We start from the raw sequence: 21,336 nt of genomic DNA, 5'->3' as shown, positions 1-21,336 counted from the left end.
AAACAAAGGCTTGCTCAAAGTTCACATTTAACCTATCCTTGTTTCATGTTTGGAAGGCACATTGAACCAATTTGGGGTAAGTACAATTGAGAATATATAGGTGGTTGAACTCCTACTGAGCAACATCATTCTTTAAACATTTTCTACTAGAGAAGTATGCTAATTATTTACAAATACCATTTTTGTTGTTTACCCTGCAGGGCAGCAAACTTCTTTGTCTTTAAAATGCAAACACTAGCTATGTTGGTCGGAAAGTTCTTGCTCTAGCTTAAGTTTCCCGAAAATGATGACAAAAGTACTTTGTTTGTTTTAACTTCATCTGTCTTTCACAACCCCGCTTAATCATTGTTCAGATTTCCTGTTAAAACAAATGGACTAAGTGGTCAAAGTGGCAGATTTTTTTTTTTTTATTTTAGAGGTACATGTAACAGATAACATTAGTCAAACTTATATGTCTAATTAAAAATTAGAAATTAGATTAGTAATTAGGATTGTACTCAAACCATGGAATACCAATGTGATTATAAATATCTGATTATAGAATATATACTTAAGTCATTTATTTCAAATAGTGAACACATTGTATACGAAGGCACATGATTAATAATAAAGAGTTAAAGCCAGATACCAGTGGCTCACACCTGTAATCCTAGCTACTTGGGAGACAGACCGGAGGATTGCAGTTCAAATCCAGCCCTGGCAGGAAAAGCCATAAGACTCTTATTTATCTACAATGAACTACTCAAAAAAGCCAGAAGTGGTGCTGTGGCTCAAGTGGTAGAGTGCTACCCTTGAGCACAAAGAGGCTCAGGGACAGTGCCCAGGCTCTGAGTTCAAGTCCCAGGATCCACAAAAAAAGGAGGGGGATGGTTAAATAATTATCTAATCGAAATTTTATTGTAAAGGTGATGTATAGAGGGGTTACAGTTACATAAGTCAGGTAATGAGTACATTTCTTTTTGAACAGTGTTACCCTCTCCCTCATTTTCTCTCTTTCCCCTCCGGATCCCATTTTCCTTTAAAATTTTTTTCTGATGAATAGGAAACATCATAAAAATAAACCATTGTAAAACATTATTTTTCAATTAGTTTGAAGATTCAGTTGTTATAGGAGGTTTTTGTTCATCTTAAGCTCTTACATTAAAATTATTAAAATCTTCACTGAAAGGTATGAATTCATCAAAAGAAAGATATTCTATGTCGAATGAATGCAAATCTTTGGATGTAGGAGTGGTATATAAATGAATGAAGATATTGGAGTATAGGGTTTTCTACTAAGTATTGGTTTGATTATTAAGGCAATGATGGCCTTAGCATGACATTGTCCTTGCTAGTCACAATCTCTTCTCCAACTAATGCCCAGTTCCTTCTTTTTTTTTTTTTTTTTTGCCAGTCCTGGGCCTTGGACTCAGGGCCTGAGCACTGTCCCTGGCTTCTTCCCGCTCAAGGCTAGCACTCTGCCACTTGAGCCACAGCGCCGCTTCTGGCCGTTTTCTGTATATGTGGTGCTGGGGAATCGAACCTAGGGCCTCGTGTATCCGAGGCAGGCACTCTTGCCGCTAGGCTATATCCCCAGCCCCCCAGTTCCTTCTTTATACTGGGCAGTCTAAGGAACTATTCTCTGAATCTCATTTTATAAATCTAAGTTATTCTTAGACCATTTACAATACCAAAGACTTTACTGCTTAGATCTTCTTTTTAAAAGAAACTGAACTAGTGAAGACAAATTCTATACTCATGCCAGTATAAATAACAAAATCCAGGTGGGCCTTTATCAGTATTATAAAGAAGAGAGATCTATCAGAAGCATTGGTTTGAACCCGAAATTTCCCAGAATGCTTTTATGTTAAAAGGCTTAGTTACTAACTTATTAGCTACATGGAGGTGATTGGATTACATGGGCTTTCACTCCTTTGGTTGATTATGCCAACGATGGAATCATAACTGGATGGTCTTTGTTGGAAGAAGTAGGTCCATTGTGTTGTGCCTTTAAAGTAAGTATACATTGGTATTAACCTCTGCTTGCCTGTCTCTTTCAACTTCCTGTCTGTCATGTGGTGGGCTACTTTGTTCTTCCAAATGCTTTCCACTATTATACTATTATGTTCTGCCTTACTAATCACAGCTCCAGAAACAATGGAACCACTGAACAAGAGCCTAAATAAATCTTTTCTCCTTGAAGCTGTTTCTCTCAGATAATTTGTCACAGCAGTGAAAAACTGACCAACACAACCATGGTCAAAGTTGATACAACCTCAGAGCAAAAACCATGTTCTAGAGAAGAAAGGACAAAGGCAATGTAACTTCCTGGTTTCTGTAATTGATTCCCTGTTCATGGACCCAATTTCCTATTGTAGTACTGTCCTTTTATTTGTCTTAGTATAAATAAGTATTTTAAGTATAAATTTCTATAAAATTACCTTCTTATTTATTCCTGGGCATGAAAAGAGACCTAACTTCCTCATTTTAATTTTCTCACTTAGAAATCCTTTTATCTGATATTAATAATTAACCAGAGAACAAATGTATTCAAATTCTTCAAGCCCAGCTTATTTAAAAGGAAATAGTTCATGAAGCTTATATCCATAGTTTTATGAGACCTTCAGCCATGAGTCCTTTGGGCATACTCCTTTTTTTAATCTTCCTGGAGAAAAGTGGAGGACAAGAACAAATGTAAGTGAGCCAAACTATCTTCATTTTACAGTGGTGATGCATGATAGTAAACTCAATAGCTTGTGTGAATCTGTAAGTGGTTTTCTCCACTCAAGACTGCCAAATGGAGAATCTAATTTCTGAAAAATAAAGTCATAGAAGCTTTTTGATCAGATGACACCTAACAACATGACCGTTCTTTAGGATTGCTATTTATTAAAAATTATGTGATTAATCAGATTCTTTGTCGCAAAAAGAAAACTCAAGTTAACAAATATTTTATCACTTATTTGTATTTGGTGATTTGTTTCCTTTGTAGTTTTTGTTGTTGTTATTTGTTTTTGGTTTGTTTGTGCACTCTACATAGTTAAACCATACTTAACTGAGTGACAGGTCTGATACTGTGATTTGAAAATCTGTCATAATTATGTCTGAATATTTAAGTTGATTCTCCACCATTTTTAGTGTTATTGAAATCCAGCGCATTTTGTATGATAAGGTACTGTAAGCTATATCATATCTTTTTTTTTTGCCAGTCCTGGGCCTTGGACTCAGGGCCTGAGCACTGTCCCTGGCTTCTTTTTGCTCAAGGCTAGCACTCTGCCACTTGAGTCACAGCACCACTTCTGGCCATTTTCTGTATATGTGGTGCTGGGGAACCAAACCCAGGGCTTCAAGTATAGGAGGCAAGCGCTCTTGCCACTAGGCCATATCCCCAGCGCCTGTAAGCTATATCATACAAAAATGATCTCATGTCTATAAACATGACGTTTGCACTGAAAATGAACCTGAGATTATTGGATTGTATCTACTCATATATGAGGTTATGTGCAGATAAAGGAAGTGATTGGACAAAGATCACACTGATAGAAAGGGACAGAAGTATGATTTTATTAAGAACTCCTGCTTACCACTTCAATTTTTCCATTTTGTCATAAACATATAAATATATATTTAAAATATGAACCAGGATGTTCACAAATTCCCTGCACTGAAAATCTTATGCATTGTAAATTATATCTTATAGTGATCTCATTTCTGTGTCTAATTTGAGATTTTTGTCACATGGCCACAATCTTTCCATTATTCTAGGTAATTTTTATGTGTTTAAAAAATTATCTTTAGGGCTGGGGAGATAGCCTAGTGGCAAGAGTGCCTGCCTCGGATACACGAGGCCCTAGGTTCGATTCCCCAGCACCACATACGGAAAAACGGCCAGAAGCGGCGCTGTGGCTCAAGTGGCGGAGTGCTAGCCTTGAGCGGGAAGAAGCCAGGGACAGTGCTCAGGCCCGGAGTCCAAGGCCCAGGACTGGCCAAAAAAAAAAAAAACAAAAAACAAAAAAAACAAAAAAAAATATCTTTAAATAGTTGTACTTAGTGGTTTAAATTCAACAAATCAGTTTATTATGTACAATGCATCTTGATAATATCACTATTTCCAGGGCTCCTCTCATCTTTGCCAGCCATACCCATACCTTCGAGTTACATGAGATCATTTTTATTTACTTCCTTTTGAAAGACAAGCAGCTGAAGCTCAAAGGAAAGGAGAACTTATTTTACATTAGCGCCAGAGTCAAGGATAGAGAATGATTCTTGTCCTGGAATGTTCTGAGTTCTTTCTGCTACACTGAATGGCTCATAATAAAAGATATCTACTGGGGGCTGGGAATATGGCCTAGTGTCAAGAGAGCTTGCCTCGTATACATGAAGCCCTGGGTTCGATTCCCCAGCACCACATATATAGAAAAGGGCCAGAAGTGGCACTGTGGCTCAAGTGGCAGAATACTAGCCTTGAGCAAAAGGAAACCAGGGATAGTGCTCAGGCCCTGAGTTCAAGGCCCAGGACTAGAAAAAAATTAAATAAATAAATTATAAAAATGAATTATAAACTAAAAGATATCCACTCACATAAATCCCTTGGCTGTTAATTTTTATAAATACATTCTGTACTTATTCCTGGTGTTTAAAAGAATATTTAAGTTCTAATTTTAGTTTTCCTACTTATAGATACCCTTTTCTGATGTTAATAATTAACAAGAGAACTCATTTAAGAGGAAAATAGCTTCAGGAAAGTTTATGTATGCTTCTATAAGACCTTCGGCTATGTATATTTTGGGAATTCTTTGTTTTTTAATTTTCCTGGAGAAAAGTGGGGGACAAGAACAAATGTAAGTAAAGTGAGCTATTTTTGTTTTATAATGTGTGTTAGTTGTGATGAATGAAATAGTAAATTAAACAGACTGTGTAAATTTGAAAATATTTTTCTCCATCTCTGTGCACCCCAAGTGGACAATGCAATCTTTGAATAAGAAAGTCATGGAAGTAATCTGATTTGATGATTTGCTCACAAAAGGATAGCTTTTGGAGATTATTTCTTATTAACAATCATATACATTTTTTATTAAGTTCCTCTTCAAATAAACACAAAATCAACTCAGGGAAATAACCTTTCTTGGCCTTTTTCTTTCATGTTTGGTGCTTAATTTTCTTGGTGTTTTTTTATGGACTCAATGCTATTAAGCTTGAATTGCTTGAGGGTCAATTCTAATATTGTGAGTTTTAAATCTTTTGTAATTACCTCTACATTTATGATTCATCATTTTTAATGTTACTAAAATCACTTGTATTTTAAACTATGCCTTAAAAATAGTGATCTAGGTGGCCGGGAATGTGGCCTAGTGGTAAAGTGCTCACCTCATATACATGAAGCCCTGGGTTCGCTTCCTCAGCACCACATATATAGAAAAAGCCAGAAGTGGTGCTGTGGCTCAAGTGGTAGAGTGCTAGCCTTGAGCAAAAGAAGCCAGAGAAGTGCTCAGGCCCTGAGTTCAAGCGCCAGGACTGGCAAAAAACAGAAAGAAAGAAATAGTGATCTAGAAGTTAGGTATTTTTTGTACTACAAAGAAACTAGAAATTATAATCGGAAACTCTTCATTTTATATTTGATACAAAATTTCCCAGGTAGGAAAAGTAAATGGCCTCAAGTCACACTGCTCAACAGACTCAGAAGCCATGATTTATTAAGTTCTCCTGTTCATGACTTTGGTTGTTTTCATTTTGCCATTGCATATACCATAAACATGAAGACAAATGGACACTTAGATGTTTATAAGATTATAGCACTCTCTATCTCTAATCTGGAATTATTTCACCTGGCCATAATCTCTCTAAAACTTAAGGCAATTGTTTTATTTCTCTTTGAAAGACAAACAGATGAACCTCAGAGACTGGGATTGGCTTTACATTAGGGGCAGAACCAGGGACAGAATCTCAAGTCCCATGACTCTTGTCTAGAAGTATTCTGAATTCTTTCTATTATATAGAATTGAACCCTAATAAAAAGCTTTCTCTTCAATTTCTGTGATAGAGTGAGAATGTTGGCTGTTTAAGTCATGTCACTTTCTCAGACAAGTGCCAGTGGCTTATACCTGTAATCCTAGATACTCAGGAGGCTGAGATCTGAGGATCATGGAAGAAAAGTCTATGAGACTTTTATCTCCACTTAAGCACCAAAAAGCTGGAAGTGAACCTGTGGCTCAAGTGGCAGAGCACCAGCCTTGAGTGCAAGAGCTCAGGGACAGGGCCCAGCCCTGAGTTCAAACCTCAGAACGTGTTTCTCTCTCTCTCTCTCTCTCTCTCTCTCTCTCTCTCTCTCTCTCTCTCTCACAGACACACACACACAATTATGTTATTTTCTCTCTGATTGATTGATTTGATCTAAGAAATTATATATATCATATATATACACTATATATATATATATATATCACTTACTAGATGGTAGGCACTAAGGATGTAGCAGGGATAGTAAAGACATTCCTAGAGCTAGCATGGTATGGAAGAAAAAATAATGAAAAATTGAACCAATGAAAGAATGCATACTTAAGAATGGATAGTCTTTAGTATAATGAATAAAAAATAAGAAGAGTAAAGAGATAAAGAAATAATGGGTACCAGTAAAATATGGACAGGGCAGGAAAGGTTCTCTTAGGGAAGTGACGGTCAAACGAGCTTCAAGGAAAGAAGGAAGCAATGAAAATATCAGGAAAAACATATTAGGTAAAGATCAAAGGAACATTCTTGCCTCTCAGCAAGCTTAGGTGATTGTTCTTATGCAGCTATGAAAATAATATGACAGAATGAATTCTTCATTGGATAGACTCTCCTGCTGAAGTTAATTCATATGTGGACCCAGAGCCATATTTGAAAGAGTTCTAAACACTGAATATTTTATGTCTCACCACTACCACCATGACAACTCTACAAACTACTCTATTGGCAACACCTCAAATAATACTGAAATTGAAAGGACTTTTGATTCCTAAATTTTTCTGGTCACAAAGTTTTTAATAAATGTGGCTTAGGATAGCTGTTGAAAGTGTTAATTCTGGATACAGGCTCTTTAAGACAGTTCTTAGTTCTATAACTTAAATGTCTGTGACCTTGGGCAAATTAATTAGCAGTGTGCTTATCTTATAGTGGGAGCAATAGTAATACTGTCTTCAAAGGACTGTGTAAATTTTCTTCAATTACTTATATTCAAGGATATAAGAATATGTTTAATGGAATGTTATTCACTGATAAAAAAGAATGAAATTGTATGAAGGAAAATGAATGGAACTAAAGATGATTGTGTTGATTGAGACAAGACAAGCTCAAAAAGATATATAGCACATGTTGTCATCCATATTGGAATATAGGCCTAGAAATAATAATGATATGACATTATTATAAAAGGGGGACTTTCAGAGTAAGCATCTGGCTTTTGAAGTGGAAAGGAGAGGGTAATAGAGGGTGAAAATATGTAAGTACACTGTGTGTGTAGGTGTGTAATTCACTAAAATCTCTCCAAAAGGAGGAAAATGGGAAAAGTAATATATAGGAGATAAACTTAAAGAACATTATATGCATTTATTTAAATATGGCAATGCAATCCCTTTTTACAATTAATTGATGCTAATTTTATTTTTTTTAAAGTTTCTGTTTATTTGTTTTGTTTTTGTTGCCAGTCCTGGGGCATGGACTCAGGGCCTGAGCACTGTCCCTGGCTTCTTTTTGCTCAAGGCTAGCACTCTGCCACTTGAGCCACAGCACCACTTCCAGCTTTTTTCTATATATGTGGTGCTGAGGAATCGAACCCAGAGCTTCATGTATATAAGGCAAGCACTTTACCACTAGGCCATATTCCCAGCCAATTGATGCTAATTTTAAAAGGAAAAGATAGAACACGGTTTAACAGGACTCTATGTAATACATATATTTAGTGAACATATTCCTGATAACAGGATAAGAGATACAAAGCAGAATGGAAGAATCCACAATCTTTGCTTTCAAGGAATGAAGAGCAGGATATGTAAGACAAGGAACACCTACAAATATCAACAACATTAACATAATCCCTTTATGATCATTTTTTCCTCAGCCTGGCATCTGTACTGTACTGATAGTATTCTGAGAGTATGGATTAGAATTGGAAGTGGTTTAAAGTTGTGTGCTCTCTGGAAAATACTTCATGTCCTATAGTACAGAGTTGCACCTTAATATTGCTACCAACTTCATCCTATTCCATTTACTCAATAGCAAAATAGGTATGACCCATGGAACTCCCTTAACCAGTACCTCCCAACTCAGTCCCTCTGTAACTATGTTCCTTCCCCTTTGAATGTGCTTCACCATGTCTTCACAGGCCAGCAGATATAGACTCTATCTGTATTTATTTGCTTTCCTTCCCCCAAACAGACTGTAAACTCATTGAGCACAAGGCCCTAGACTGTGGTGGTCATTATAGCTTAGCACTTCTATATCAGAAATACTTGTTAAACAACTGATGGTGGTAATAACTGTAGTAAGCATAATATGGACATTATTGAATATGTATCTAACTTGCAAGGTCAGTAGTACTTTTCACATTTCACAAACAACATGATGTAACTTGTCCAAGTCATATCTGCTAGCAAATGAAAAAATGAGAGTTTGAACTGGAATAACTACCAGTTCAAGTGAAATCTATGGCTCTTTTACTTTATTCACCTTTTACCCTTAATACTTCAGTGATTGCTTAGTAAATATTTTGGAATGAATCTTGTTGAACAGGTTATTTTCCTCTTTAAGCAAACTTTGTTTACAAGCCATATTTTGTCTACAACTATAATTTAATTCTATAAGTTGTGAATGTTATCATGACATGTTTCTAAAGACACTATTATGGATTTTTTATTCTATTATGTTAGCCTAATTAAGCTCCAGAATTAAGTAATTTCTCAAATTATCACCAGTTATTCAAAGCTAAGATAAAGTACCTGGAAAAGTAATGCATTATATGAAGATGAATGACTAGACTATTATCCTGAAAATGTTCAATTACTTCTGTTTATTGCTTTACAATCTCTCCCAAATAAAATTTTTATCAATACTTTATGGATATCAAATTGAATTCTAACATCTTTTAAACAGGAATGCTGCATAACCTATTGCTGAATTACAAGCATTTGAAAACATCTGTAATTTAAAATATTTTGTTTCTATAGATACAGTATACAGAAAATTCAAGATCAATATAAAGTGGACTTTCCGACCATTAGCACCACACAACTTGAAATTAAAGGTACTGGTAATTTCTGACAATTGCAAGTTTACCTGTGAAGAGTTTGAAGTTTTGTAGTGCTCATGTCAGTTAATTTATCTAATGTAAATCCGTCCGTGCTGGTATGGTTGGAAGTACTGGCTTGGGCAGGGATAAGGAGGTGGTATTCACTTTCTAAATACCTACATTCTAGTTCTAGTTATTAACATTGAGGAACTGGCCCTTTTTTCTGGTCTCATGTTCTTCTCATTGTTGGAAGAGTTCTAGTCCCCTGAGGTACTTGACTTGCTTAGGTCCTTTCTAGGAGAAACAAACGACACAGAAAAACAAATAAATGATTCACTCAAGTGCTTCTGATCAGTTAGCAACACATTAAAGAGATGTTTCCTTCTTCCTAGCCTCTCCTCCCAATGGCCTATTTCTCTTCGATAGGAAAGATACTGTAGGAACTACATCATTTCTAAGTACCAGAATAAAAGTAGGACATCACACATCTTACATTTAGTTACATGTCTTGTCTGGCACTATGAACCCTTCAAGAAGAGAAATCACATTTATTGATTTTCTTGTTTCCTTATCTATATTGTGCTGAACTTGGGGACTTACATTAGGTTTGAACTCGGGAACTTATGTTCTACTTAGCTTTTTTGCTACAGGCTGGTACTCTATTACTTGAGCCACACCTCCACTTTCCAGAGATCTCATCTTAATCACCTTTTCTGTGGTTATAAAAATCTTCATAAAATGCCAGGTCTAGCAACCAGTGCTAGTCCTAGATTACTTGATTTAAAAAAAGCAAAAAAAAGGGGCTGGGGATATAGCCTAGCGGCAAGAGTGCCTGCCTCGGATACACGAGGCCCTAGGTTCAATTCCCCAGCACCACATATACAGAAAACGGCCAGAAGCGGCGCTGTGGCTCAAGTGGCAGAGTGCTAGCCTTGAGCGGGAAGAAGCCAGGGACAGTGCTCAGGCCCTGAGTCCAAGGCCCAGGACTGGCAAAAAAAAAAAAAAAAAAAAAAAATCAAAAAAAAAAAAAAACCCTACAAAACAGTAAAATATAAAAACAAATCAATGTTTTATAGACCCTGGGAAAAAGAATTTTCAGCAAAGTACAAAAATTTAAGGTATTCCTTTCTTTAATTTTTTTTTTTTGCCAGTCCTGGGCCTTAGCACTGGTCCCTGGCTTCTTTTTGCTCAAGGCTAGCACTCTGCCACTTGACTGGCCATTTTCTGTATATGTGGTGCTGGGGAATCGAACCCAGGGCTTCAAGTGTACGAGGCAAGCGCTCTTGCCACTAGGCCATATCCCCAGCCCTCCTTTCTTTAATTTTGTAATTCTTTACTGTGGGTTAGCTCAAGATGTCAGTTCTAAGTAGCAAAATTGATGACTGTGCGAGGAAACGTAATTTGGATTATAAAATTCTTGCTTTAATAAAATTCCTTAAACAAACGAACAAAAGTCTTCATAACTAGATTTCATCCTGTGGCATTTATAAGTACATTTGTAATAATATAGCTCAAAGAGCAAATAAAAAAATAAGTGATCCAGCAAGATTGCTCTCTCTGAATTCTTAGTTTGTTGTAACCAATAAATTGAAAACATTTAAAGTTACAAAACTAAACCCAGAAAAACAAACCAAACTCTCTCAGCTCCACTATGAGGGGAGAAGTTTTGTTAAGAGATGTAATATATGATAGCTAATTGGAAGCTTAATCAATATTGATTTGTTGAATGAGTGATTTATGAATTAAGTATTTAAAATACTTAATTTCACAGAAGGTTTTTATTTTTAGACTTTATGTTCCTTCTTTCCCTTTCCTTACTCTTTTTTACTTTTTTGTTTTAAATAGATGACTCTTCTAATCAAATTATCAGGACAAGAAGAGATCTGAAACAGAGAGTAGACGAACAAGGTACCATACAAACATCATATAATTGTTAAAACATTAGGAGTATACCCTTAAAAGCCTCCAGAAGAATGAAACATCATGTACTTTTCTAACAAAATGGTTGAAAAGAAAGATGTGGAAGTCTAGCTCCTCTCAGTGACAAAAAATAATCCAAAAAAATCCTGCTTTATTCACCTAGCCCAATCTGAGAAAATTGAACCTTCATTATTTCGCTCTCTAAAATATGACATATTAAATTTTATTTGTCCCAAATATATCCTCTCTACAAATATCATGTACCATTAAGATCAGACTCTTCCACTCTAAATCTACGATTTGATTAACTTTGGGGTATAACTATAAGCCTATTTATATGATTTCATGCATTTATACTATTTCATACATTTTTAAATACCATAATATTTAAAATATGATTTTAAAATGTAAATATAATGAGAATTACTAATTTACGGATAACTCACATTTTGGGTGTTTGTTTGTTTTTTTTGTCTGTCATGGGTTTTGAACTCTGGGCCTGGGCACTGTCCCTGAGCTCTTCAGCTCAAGGCTAGCGTTCTACCACTTTGAGCCACAGAGCCACTTCCATTTTTCTGGTGGATAATTGGAGATGAGTCTCATGGACTTTCCTACCTGGGCTGGCTCTGAACCGTGATCCTCAGATGTCAGCCTCCTGAATAGCTAGGATTACAGGCATGAGCCACCAGCACCCGGCTTGTAACTCATCTTTTTTTTTTTTTTTTTTTTTTGGCCAGTCCTGGGCCTTCAATTCAGGGCCTGAGCACTATCCCTGGCTTCTTTTTGCTCAAGGCTAGCACTCTGCCACTTGAGCCACAGCGCCACTTCTGGCCGTTTGCTATATATGTGGTGCTGGGGAATCGAACCCAGGGCTTCATGTATAGGAGGCAAGCACTCTTGCCACTAGGCCATATTCCCAGCCCGTAACTCATCTTTTATAGTAGAAAAAACATCAAATGGCGGGGTGGGAGGGGGGGGCTGAGTTCATTCCTGAGTTCATTCAATAATCATGTTTACAGAAATGTAGGAATTTCTATACGATTACAGTAGAGTATTTCATTTGTATGAGTTTCTGTAGGTTAACCTTCATTCTATATTGTAATGATTTGAAAAGGCAGGTACTGATTAAGCTGAGCACTTATAAGGAAGGATGATGCTAGGTCTAGGTATATGTACTAATAGGATATTTAGCTTCCAGAAGGAAATTCCTACAGAACTATCTTCAATATTGGAAGGTTTCTTGTATATTTAAATGAGTGTGTGTGTGTGCGCGTGCGTGTGTGTGTGTGTGTGCACATGCCATCCCTGTGCCAGTCCTGGGGCTTGAACTCAGGGCCTGGCCGCTGTCCCTGATCTTTTGTGATCAAAGCTAGTGCTCTACCACTTGAGCCATAACTCCACGTCTTGGCGTTTGTGTGTGTTTAACTAGAGATAAGAGTCTCAAGGACTTTTCTGCCTGGGGTGGCTTCCAATTGCAATCCTCAAATCCCAGCCCCCTGAGTAGCAATGATACAGTCTGAGCAGGTTTATTTAATCTGTTTACCCTCAACGGGTTCTGATTCCAAAGTGCTAGTTTGAAAGATTAGGGTTTAGCTTAGTTGAAGGGAAAGGGTACTGAACCCCAAATGCTAGTTTCAGGAAACCTTTCAAACCATGTGGTGTGCACTGGAGGTGACGTCGTTGGCAGTCCTGGAGGAGTTGCAGAGAAAGGCAGGTCAGCCACCTGGTTATGGCTATTGTGGGTAAGAGCTCACTTGACAGTGGAAACCAAGAAGGCCTTCAGATTTTTCCTCAGACTGAGATGTTATGCTTCAGCCTGATCAAGAGTAACTGTACTGTCACCATTTCAGCTGCTAAATACAGACATCCAATGCCAAAGAAATGTTGCTATGATGGTGCCCGTCTGAGTATCGGTGAAACTTGTGCACAGCGTGCTGCTCGGATTACCATAGGGCCACACTGTACCAGAGCTTTCAACGAATGCTGTACCATCACAAACAATTTTAAACACAAATACATCCACTTTGGAATGGAAAAAACATATGAGCAGTGTAAGTATTACATTTTCAGGTGTCGGGGTATAGCTCATGGGTAGAGCATTTGATTGCAGATTAAGTATTACATTTTCTACAGAATTCTGCCCAATACCAGTGATTTTGTATAATTTAATGCTACTTTTAAAAGGGGGTCATTTTCATGCTTTTGTCAAAATTGAATGTTAAAAAGTTGAAACTTAGACATGCCCATAAGGAAAAATGATATCCTTCTTGCAGACTACAGAAACCTAGATTTAAGACCTAGTAAAAACCTGCTGCCAAGTCACTGTGTAAATGTAAATGATTCTTAATATTATCTGAGGCTCAAGCCCAAACCTTAAACTAGACATCTCCAATATATTCTAGACCTTTCCCATGAGTTCTAAAGCTCTATGTTTCTGTGATACGATAACCATTAATTTTTTCAAATACACTGATAATACATTTGAATCTATCTTGAGTACATGGAGTTATTATAAAAATTGAAATCTTGGGCTGGGAAGGTGACTTAGTGGTAGAGTGCTTGCCTAGCATGCTTGAAGCCCTGGGCTCAATTCCATAGTACTACATAAACAGTAAAAAGACAGAAGTGGTACTGTGATTCAAGTGGTAGAGTACTAGCCTTGAGCAAAACAAGCTCAGGGACAGTGCCCAGGCCCTGAGTTCAAGCCCCAGGAGTGGAAAAAAATTGAAATCTTATATCAGTTTCAGCTACAGAACATGTTTTCAGAATTTACGGACCTCTTATGTGTATTCTGAACTTTTAATCCTCTTGTTTCTTCTATATATCATCTTTAAGATATAAACAAAAACAGACATGTACTTCCTATGTTTGCTGTAATTATTTTGCTTAACTTTATATCTCTAATATTGTTCATCTCAGCGATTACACTATTATAAAAATAATTGCTACGGTAATTTACCAAAATCATACTAACAGTTATTTTATTATTAAAAAACAACAACTTTGTGCTTTGCTTCCTTTGCACATAACACCATGTTAATGGTTAATTATAAGTATGAAAGTGTAACTGTAAAGTGATACTGTTGGAGAATTAGGAATGTGGTTACAGGCATTTGGTAAGTTAGACTCTGGTAATAGCTGTGACTCGGGCAATGAACTCAACCTCTCTGAAAAATAACTGAAGCAAAACAGGGATGCGAGTGTGGATAGACATGCTAATACATCAGGCCCTGAATTCAAATCCTAGTACTGATTACTGACAAGCTGAGAGAGAGAGAATACCATGCAGTTTAAATGAAATGGTCAATTTGAAAATGCCAAGAGAGCCCCTCTGAGTTATTATGGGACCTATATAACATGAGAACTGCTTACATTTACTCTATCTAGATATTTCTCTCTGACATTTCTGTCTGGTATTTCTATTGTATTTGATCCATGGATAAAGTGCTTTAAGAAAGAAATTTAACTGAAATGTAGAAATATAATTGTTCAACCTCAGTAATTTGAAATTTTTATTTTGAAAACTCTAACGAAGATATCTTCTTGTCTTTCTGCATAAGGATTCCTGAAGACATTCGACTTCTTTCCTCATCCGCTGGAATGTGCTCAATGTCATTGCCTGAACACTTTCAATAACACACATACTTTCTATGCTGTTAATTTTTACTACCAGAGGGCAAAATCAAACTTAGTTAAATACAATGGTGATATCTTTTCACAGCATTTTTGAAGCAAATACCCTTGGTTGCATGTGAGGTCATTTATCACATTTTTCATTTGTTAACCTTTTTCACAAATGAGAACAAGGTAGCTAGTAATACTAAGTTCACAAGAGCAACTAAACTACCAACCCTTACCATACTCAGGAATCCTGCCCTTCTCACTCTCCGATGTCAAGACCCCATCACACAGAAAAGAAGAGGATGACCATGGCCCCCTCACTGACCACCGTGAAGACTGGGTGGAGAGCCAGGGACAAGTTGGACAGTGCTCACTGCTGCATGTGTGGCTCTACGCAAGACATATCTGTAATTATGACCTTGAATCACCACAGAATGATTGTACCAGGAAATAAAAGCCCCTCATGACAATATGCTATAAATATAGCTGTTTTAAACAGGATATTGGAATTAATAAAACGTTTTTCACTCATGTTGGTAAATTCTCATTGACGATTTTTTTTTCTTCCAAATGGCATGTCCTTTAGTCTTCAGTTTACTCATTTGGTCAGTTTTCTATGCTGGGTAAATATTACTACAGTTCTTCATTTTAATGAAATTGTATTCATCAACACTTTTAATATAGTTTTATATCAGGACTTTGTTTTATTTTTTCCGTTTAATTTTATCTTATTAGAAGTGGGACTGTTTTTGGTTTTGATATTTTTGACCACCTGTTATATGGCAAGTTTAATTTGTGGGTTTTCTGCACAGATATTAAACTATTCAAGTTTAATATATGGCAGCGGCATGTAACTAAGTGGTAGAGCAGGTCCCGAGTCAGTGCCCGCCTCTAGGTCCAAGCACTAACATTTTTTTTTAAAAAAAAAAAAACCACTTAAAAAGATTTAATACATCATTTTGACTTGAACACATTTTTTGTGTGTTTTATCCGTGGTCCATTTTACTATGTTTGTTTCTCACAGTAGCATTTATTATGAATTGGAAACAAGATTTGATGTGTATTTCTTGAACAAAGGACAAGATGAATAAATATATCTAGATGGATTGGAATATCTTTGCCATCAAAATGTCATGGTTAAACCATTTAGCTTCAGGTCAACATTCTTTATGCACCAAGGCAATGAACCACAGACAATATCTGTGGCAGCTTCCTGATTGAAATGGAATTAAGAGATCATTTGGTATTCAAAGAACATTTTTATGTCTTTAGCACTGCTAGGTACTATTCAGTAGATGAGTAGGGCCAAAACATGAAGAGAGTTGACACAGTAAAAGCGTAGTTTCCCAATGAATAAGGATCAAAATATCTGCTGTCTTAAAGAATTATTTGAGTAACTAGGTAGCATTGATCTACCCTTACAAATCTACCTCAAGATATATTTACTCACATGATTGTTTTTTACATTATAAATTGAATTCATGTTACTTTAACATCTTGTTCTCATTCTCACTTCCTTACACCTCATAGTTGAGTACTTCTAGGTTCTAATTTAATGAAAATTTCCAACTTCTTGATACACTGTTTGGGAAATTGAGTAAATAACTTATACAACATGCTTGACATAAAATACAACATCTAAGTGTGTGCACCAGAGGTGCTTCACTAGGTCATTAGAAACCAGAGAACCCTCCCTTCTCTGCTGGACAATGCCCAGTACAGCTCTAGCTTCAATTGACCAGAGCTAGCAACTCTATTAAAGTGTCTCCTCAGTAAACAACACAGTGCACATACTAACAAGTGTCCATCTTCTAACAAGTCTCCCATCTTCTCTACACCATCTTTGCTATGACTTTCCCTTGTCTCTTTCCCCTTTCTTCTGTGAGGTCGCTTTCTTCTTTAAAAATCAGGTACCATGGTACTGAAAATTTTCATTGTCACATCCCTGAACACAATTACATGTATGACATCCAAGATAGTCATTTTACTATAGAGGCACATAGGCACTTATGACATGGTATCAGGCAATGATGCTTTATCCTGTTTCATAGTTTATAGTCACCATATGCATACCCATCCCCCTCTTTCTCTGTCTCCTTACACTAAATTCATTTGTTCTCAAGTCATCAATTATTCTCCCACATTTCCCACCAATGTACTGATGAGTTATCTACATTTATATTTCATTCTCTGCTACTGTAGTGGTAAGTCAATGTATCTTCTACCACATCAGCATATTTAAATGATTCTCTCCAAGATTATATTTCATTCATCCAACTCACAAATACTTAGTGAATGAGTTATATGCTAGGAGCTGCTCTAGGTACAGCAAATATAGTGGTGAATAATAGGAAACTCCTTTTCTCATTTGCATGGACAAATAGGCAATCAAGAGTGTTGCATAGTGAGCAGTACCAGCAAAATCACATCCTGTGACAAATGCAAGGCATGAAAACAAAAAAAGCAGACCTTGTCTGTAGTGTCCCAAGCTATAGCCTGCTTGCCTGGCCCACACCGAATACTAAATAAGCATTTGTTGACTGAATAAAGCAAGATTGACTAATTGTGATTGGAGGCTAAGAAGGCCTCATTAAGGAAGAAGTACACTGAGATCTTTAAGACAAAAAGGCAGTTGTATCTCTGTAATCTTATCTGAGTATATTGGAAACCATGTATACTGGTATTAGAACTAGGAAATTGAAAGGGAATACCAAAATCGAGAGACACAGGGTAAAAAAAGACAAACAACTACAAAAGCAATACTTGCAAAACTGTTTGGTGTAAGTGAACTGAACACCTCATGGGCGGAAAGGGAAAGGGGGAGGGGGAGGGGGGTATGAGGGACAAGGTAACAAACAGTACAAGGAATGTGTCCAATGCCTAACGTATGAAACTGTAACCTCTCTGTACATAAGTTTGATAATAAAAATTTGAAAAAAAAATGTAGTTGTGTGAACATCCAGGAGTGAGACTACTAGGCTAAAAAATTGCAGAAGTCTTACCGGAATAAGCTTAGTGGGTTTGAGAAACAGACTTTTTAAATGGCTTATCATCAACTTCTGTGTTTCCTACATACGAATTCACTCTTGAAATTCCAGACATAGACCCTAAACAGTAGAGGAAGACATGAATATTCAAAAAGTATTATTTTGATGCTGTGTAACAAAAATTTTGATCTATACCAATTTTTTTAAACTTGATGACTTCTAATCACAATGTTAATACCACTTTATAGCATTAAATTTTAATGATAGTGCTAATGATTTACATCTATGTTTATTAAATGATTTATGTCCTCATTTATTTAAAAAACAGTTTGCTCAAGACCTTACAACTTTAAAGGTTCAAATCAGAATTGAAACAAAGGCAGATATATTTAAAAGCTATACTTTCAACAATATGAAGTTTGTTTCTAGGCAATATTTTTAAGCTAGTGCTTAAAAATAAATAGTAGCCAGGTATCAGTGACTCAGGCTTGTAATCTTAGCTACTGAGATCTTGAGGCTTGTGGTTTGAGAACAGCCTAGCAGAAAAGTTCATGAGACTTTATCTCCAAATTAGCAAAAAGATAGGCTGGAAGTGTGAGTCAAGTGGTAGAGGGCCAGCCAAGCAACAAACCAAGGAAGGATAAGGCCCTGAGTTCAAATCCCATTGCCTGCAAAAGAAATAAATAACAATGATGTTATTTTAGTTGTTTTCAAAATACCATTCTCCTGTGGCTCCATCACTCATGCCTGTAACTCTGGTTACTATGGAGGCAGGTGTTGGGAATATCAGTCATGTTCTGGGCCAGATCCAGTAAAAAGTTAGTGAGAGCACCACCCTCTCCCCCCACCCTCAGCCATCCTAGGTATATGTAAGGTGAAAAGATCATGGTCTGAGACCCAACCTGAAAAATAACAAGAACTGGATTATGTGGCTCAAGTGATAAAATGCCTTCCTAACAAGTGAGAGGCTCTGAATTCAAATGCTGGTATCACAGAAAACTTTAGAAATACAGAAATTCTTTAAAACTTCTGCTTTTTTTGGTATTAGAACTAGGAAACTGAAAGGGAATACCAAAATTGAGAGACACAGGAAAAAAAAGACAAACAACTACAAAAGCAATACTTGCAAAACTGTTTGGTGTAAATGAACTGAACAACTTAGGGGGGGGGGAAGGGAAAGGGGAAGGAGGGAGGGGGGAAAGAGGGAGGAGGTAACAAACAGTACAGGAAATGTATCTAATGCCTAACGCATGAAACTGTAAACTCTCTGTACATCAGTTTGACAGTAAATAAGAAAAAAAAAGACCATAAAAAACTTCTGCTTTTTTAATCCTAATTCTAAATTTGATTCTCTGTTCTACAAAGATGGTCACAGCACACTTATAGAAGTAAAGGGCTATCTTGATGAATAACACATACTATCCTATGGCTTTTCTGGATACTGCTGTATAGGATTGTTAAAATCATGTTGCATTAAAAAATACCCATAGCAAGAAAAATGCATCACAATTCTTACTTTATAGGTCAGAAAAGAAATTTACATCATTTTCACATGTAGGCTATGGGCCAAATTTCTCTATAAATATATGGTCAGCAAAAAATGAGGTGGTTTTTTTCTTTATTTTACTTTTGTTCTAGGAATAAAAAATGAGTGTTATTCTAGAATATCAATAGAGTGAGAAATAACCATGGGCCAATGAGCACTAAAGGCAGATAGTATAGTATAACCTAATGCTGAGTATTTATTAATAAAAACTCATGATATAGTCAGGTCACTAGAGTTTGATAGGTGTGATCTTATGACCTAACAAAGAATAAGAGGAAAAGTAAAAAGAAGTGGGGCGGGGGGTCTCATTATCCCCTTCAAGAATATACCCCCAAATACTTAATACCTCCCACAAGGACCAACCTCTGAAGTTTCCACACCCTCTCAATTGGACTGTCACTCTGAGAAAAATAAGCTTTTGACACTTAGGCCTTTGAAGAACATCCAAGAGACAAACTATAGCAGTTGGTTTCTATTTTGGTATGATCAATTGAAAAAAAAAAAAGCCACCTGGATTTGGGTAAATTAGTAGATGGAAATAACTGGAATGAAACAATAAGTCAAGAGACTTGAGAGGAATTGTTTGGTAGTTAATGTCAGTGGTTTGTAAGTCATGTTTCGGGCTGGGGATATGGCCTAGTGGCAAGAGAGCTTGCCTCGTATACATGAGGCCCTGGGTTTAATTCCCCAGTACCACATATACAGAAAACGGCCAGAAGTTGGCACTGTGGTTCAAGTGGCAGAGTGCTAGCCTTGAGCAGAAGGAAGCCAGGGACAGTGCTCAGGCCCTGAGTCCAAGGCCCAGGACTGGCCAAAAAAAAAAAAAAAAGAAATGTAAGTCATGTTTCCCGGGATCAGAGGGTCCCCAAGGGTTGTATGGGACATGCTCCTGGGAGAGAATCAACAAGTAGCAAGGATATTGCACCGTTTTTCACATGGATAGCTAAATGGAAAGCTAAATAAACTTTTTTTTGGTGGGGGGGCGAAGGAGAGGACAGTATGAAGAATCAAACTGTAGCCTCTCTATCTCTGTGCTCTCTACCACTTGTCTGTGTAATTAGTTAGCTTTTCAGATAGGGTCTCCTGCTAACTTTGCCTGAATGGGCTTCTGATGAAAATTAGATGGAGCCATTATTATGAGCCATTTCTTATCTATGCTATTCAGGCATGTGGCATCTGTTGTTAAATTTCTGAATGCACACACAAAGATATTACTGGGATTTTATCATCTCTAAATTTATGGCCCATTACTGCTGCTTACCTACAAGTTGTTAGCTTATAAAAGTCATATTCTAGCCAGGTGCCGGTGGCTCACACCTGAAAGTCCATGAGGCTCTTATCTCCAACTAACCACTAGAAAACCAAAAGTGGTGCTGTACCTCAAAGTTCTAGAGCACTAGCCTTGAGAGAAAATACTCAGGGACAGCGCCCAAGCCCTGAGTTCAAGTTCCATGGTGGACCAAAAAAAAAAAAGTCATATACTGTAAAATCCTTTGTCATTAATAAAAAGGTCTGGAATTACATGAATAGAAAAATAAGTTTTTAGACATTCTGACAAAATTAATTTGAGTAACTAAAGAATCATTTAAAAGATACAAAATTAACTAACTGCCAGTGGCTCATGCAGTAGCCACTAACTTCCAGTAGCTACACAGAAGGTTGAGATCTGAAGACTGGTTCAAAGCCTGCTCAGGAAGAAAAGTTCATGCGACTCTTACCTTCAATTAACCACCAAGAAGCTAGACGTGGAAGTATGGTTCCAGTGGTATAGTGCCAGTCTTGAGTAAAAAAAGCTAAGGAATAAGTGCTCAGGTCTTGAGTTCAAGCACCAGTACTAGCACCAAATAAAAAAATATTAACCTTCCAAGAGCACCTTCATTTCTTTGGTGATTTCAGGAATAATCACAAGCAATTCTACTACTTGGCTGGACACGGAGGCAAGAGAAGCAGGCAGAACCCAGAGTAGAAGGACCCTGTAAACCAGATTAAGTTATTTGGGCTCCACTTTGGGAGTAGAATCC

General features: G+C 36.9%; 1 protein-coding gene across 1 annotated transcript; it reads left to right on the top strand.

The window, feature by feature from the left end:
• The first annotated feature begins 2,566 nt into the window (after positions 1-2,566).
• On the top strand, positions 2,567-13,508 carry LOC125353028 (complement C5-like). Its single transcript, XM_048348477.1, has 5 exons — positions 2,567-2,673; positions 9,180-9,256; positions 11,087-11,149; positions 13,012-13,212; positions 13,435-13,508. The coding sequence occupies exons 1-5, from the start codon at positions 2,594-2,596 to the stop codon at positions 13,506-13,508; spliced, it is 495 nt and encodes a 164-aa protein (XP_048204434.1). The 5' UTR covers positions 2,567-2,593.
• Positions 13,509-21,336: the final 7,828 nt, after the last annotated feature.

The sequence above is a fragment of the Perognathus longimembris genome, chromosome 1 (genome assembly GCF_023159225.1).
Source record: "Perognathus longimembris pacificus isolate PPM17 chromosome 1, ASM2315922v1, whole genome shotgun sequence".
NCBI lineage: Eukaryota > Metazoa > Chordata > Mammalia > Rodentia > Heteromyidae > Perognathus > Perognathus longimembris.
The sequence above is the reverse complement of the archived record's forward strand: the minus strand, read 5'-3'. Positions and strand labels throughout refer to the sequence as shown.

Coding starts and splice junctions, on each gene's coding strand:
- LOC125353028 (XM_048348477.1), top strand. CDS start 2,594: ATGAGACCTTCAGCCATGAGTCCTTTGGGCATACTCCTTTTTTTAATC. Junction 2,674..9,179: donor AGTGGAGGACAAGAACAAAT/GTAAGTGAGCCA, acceptor TTGTTTCTATAG/ATACAGTATACAGAAAATTC. Junction 9,257..11,086: donor CACACAACTTGAAATTAAAG/GTACTGGTAATT, acceptor TGTTTTAAATAG/ATGACTCTTCTAATCAAATT.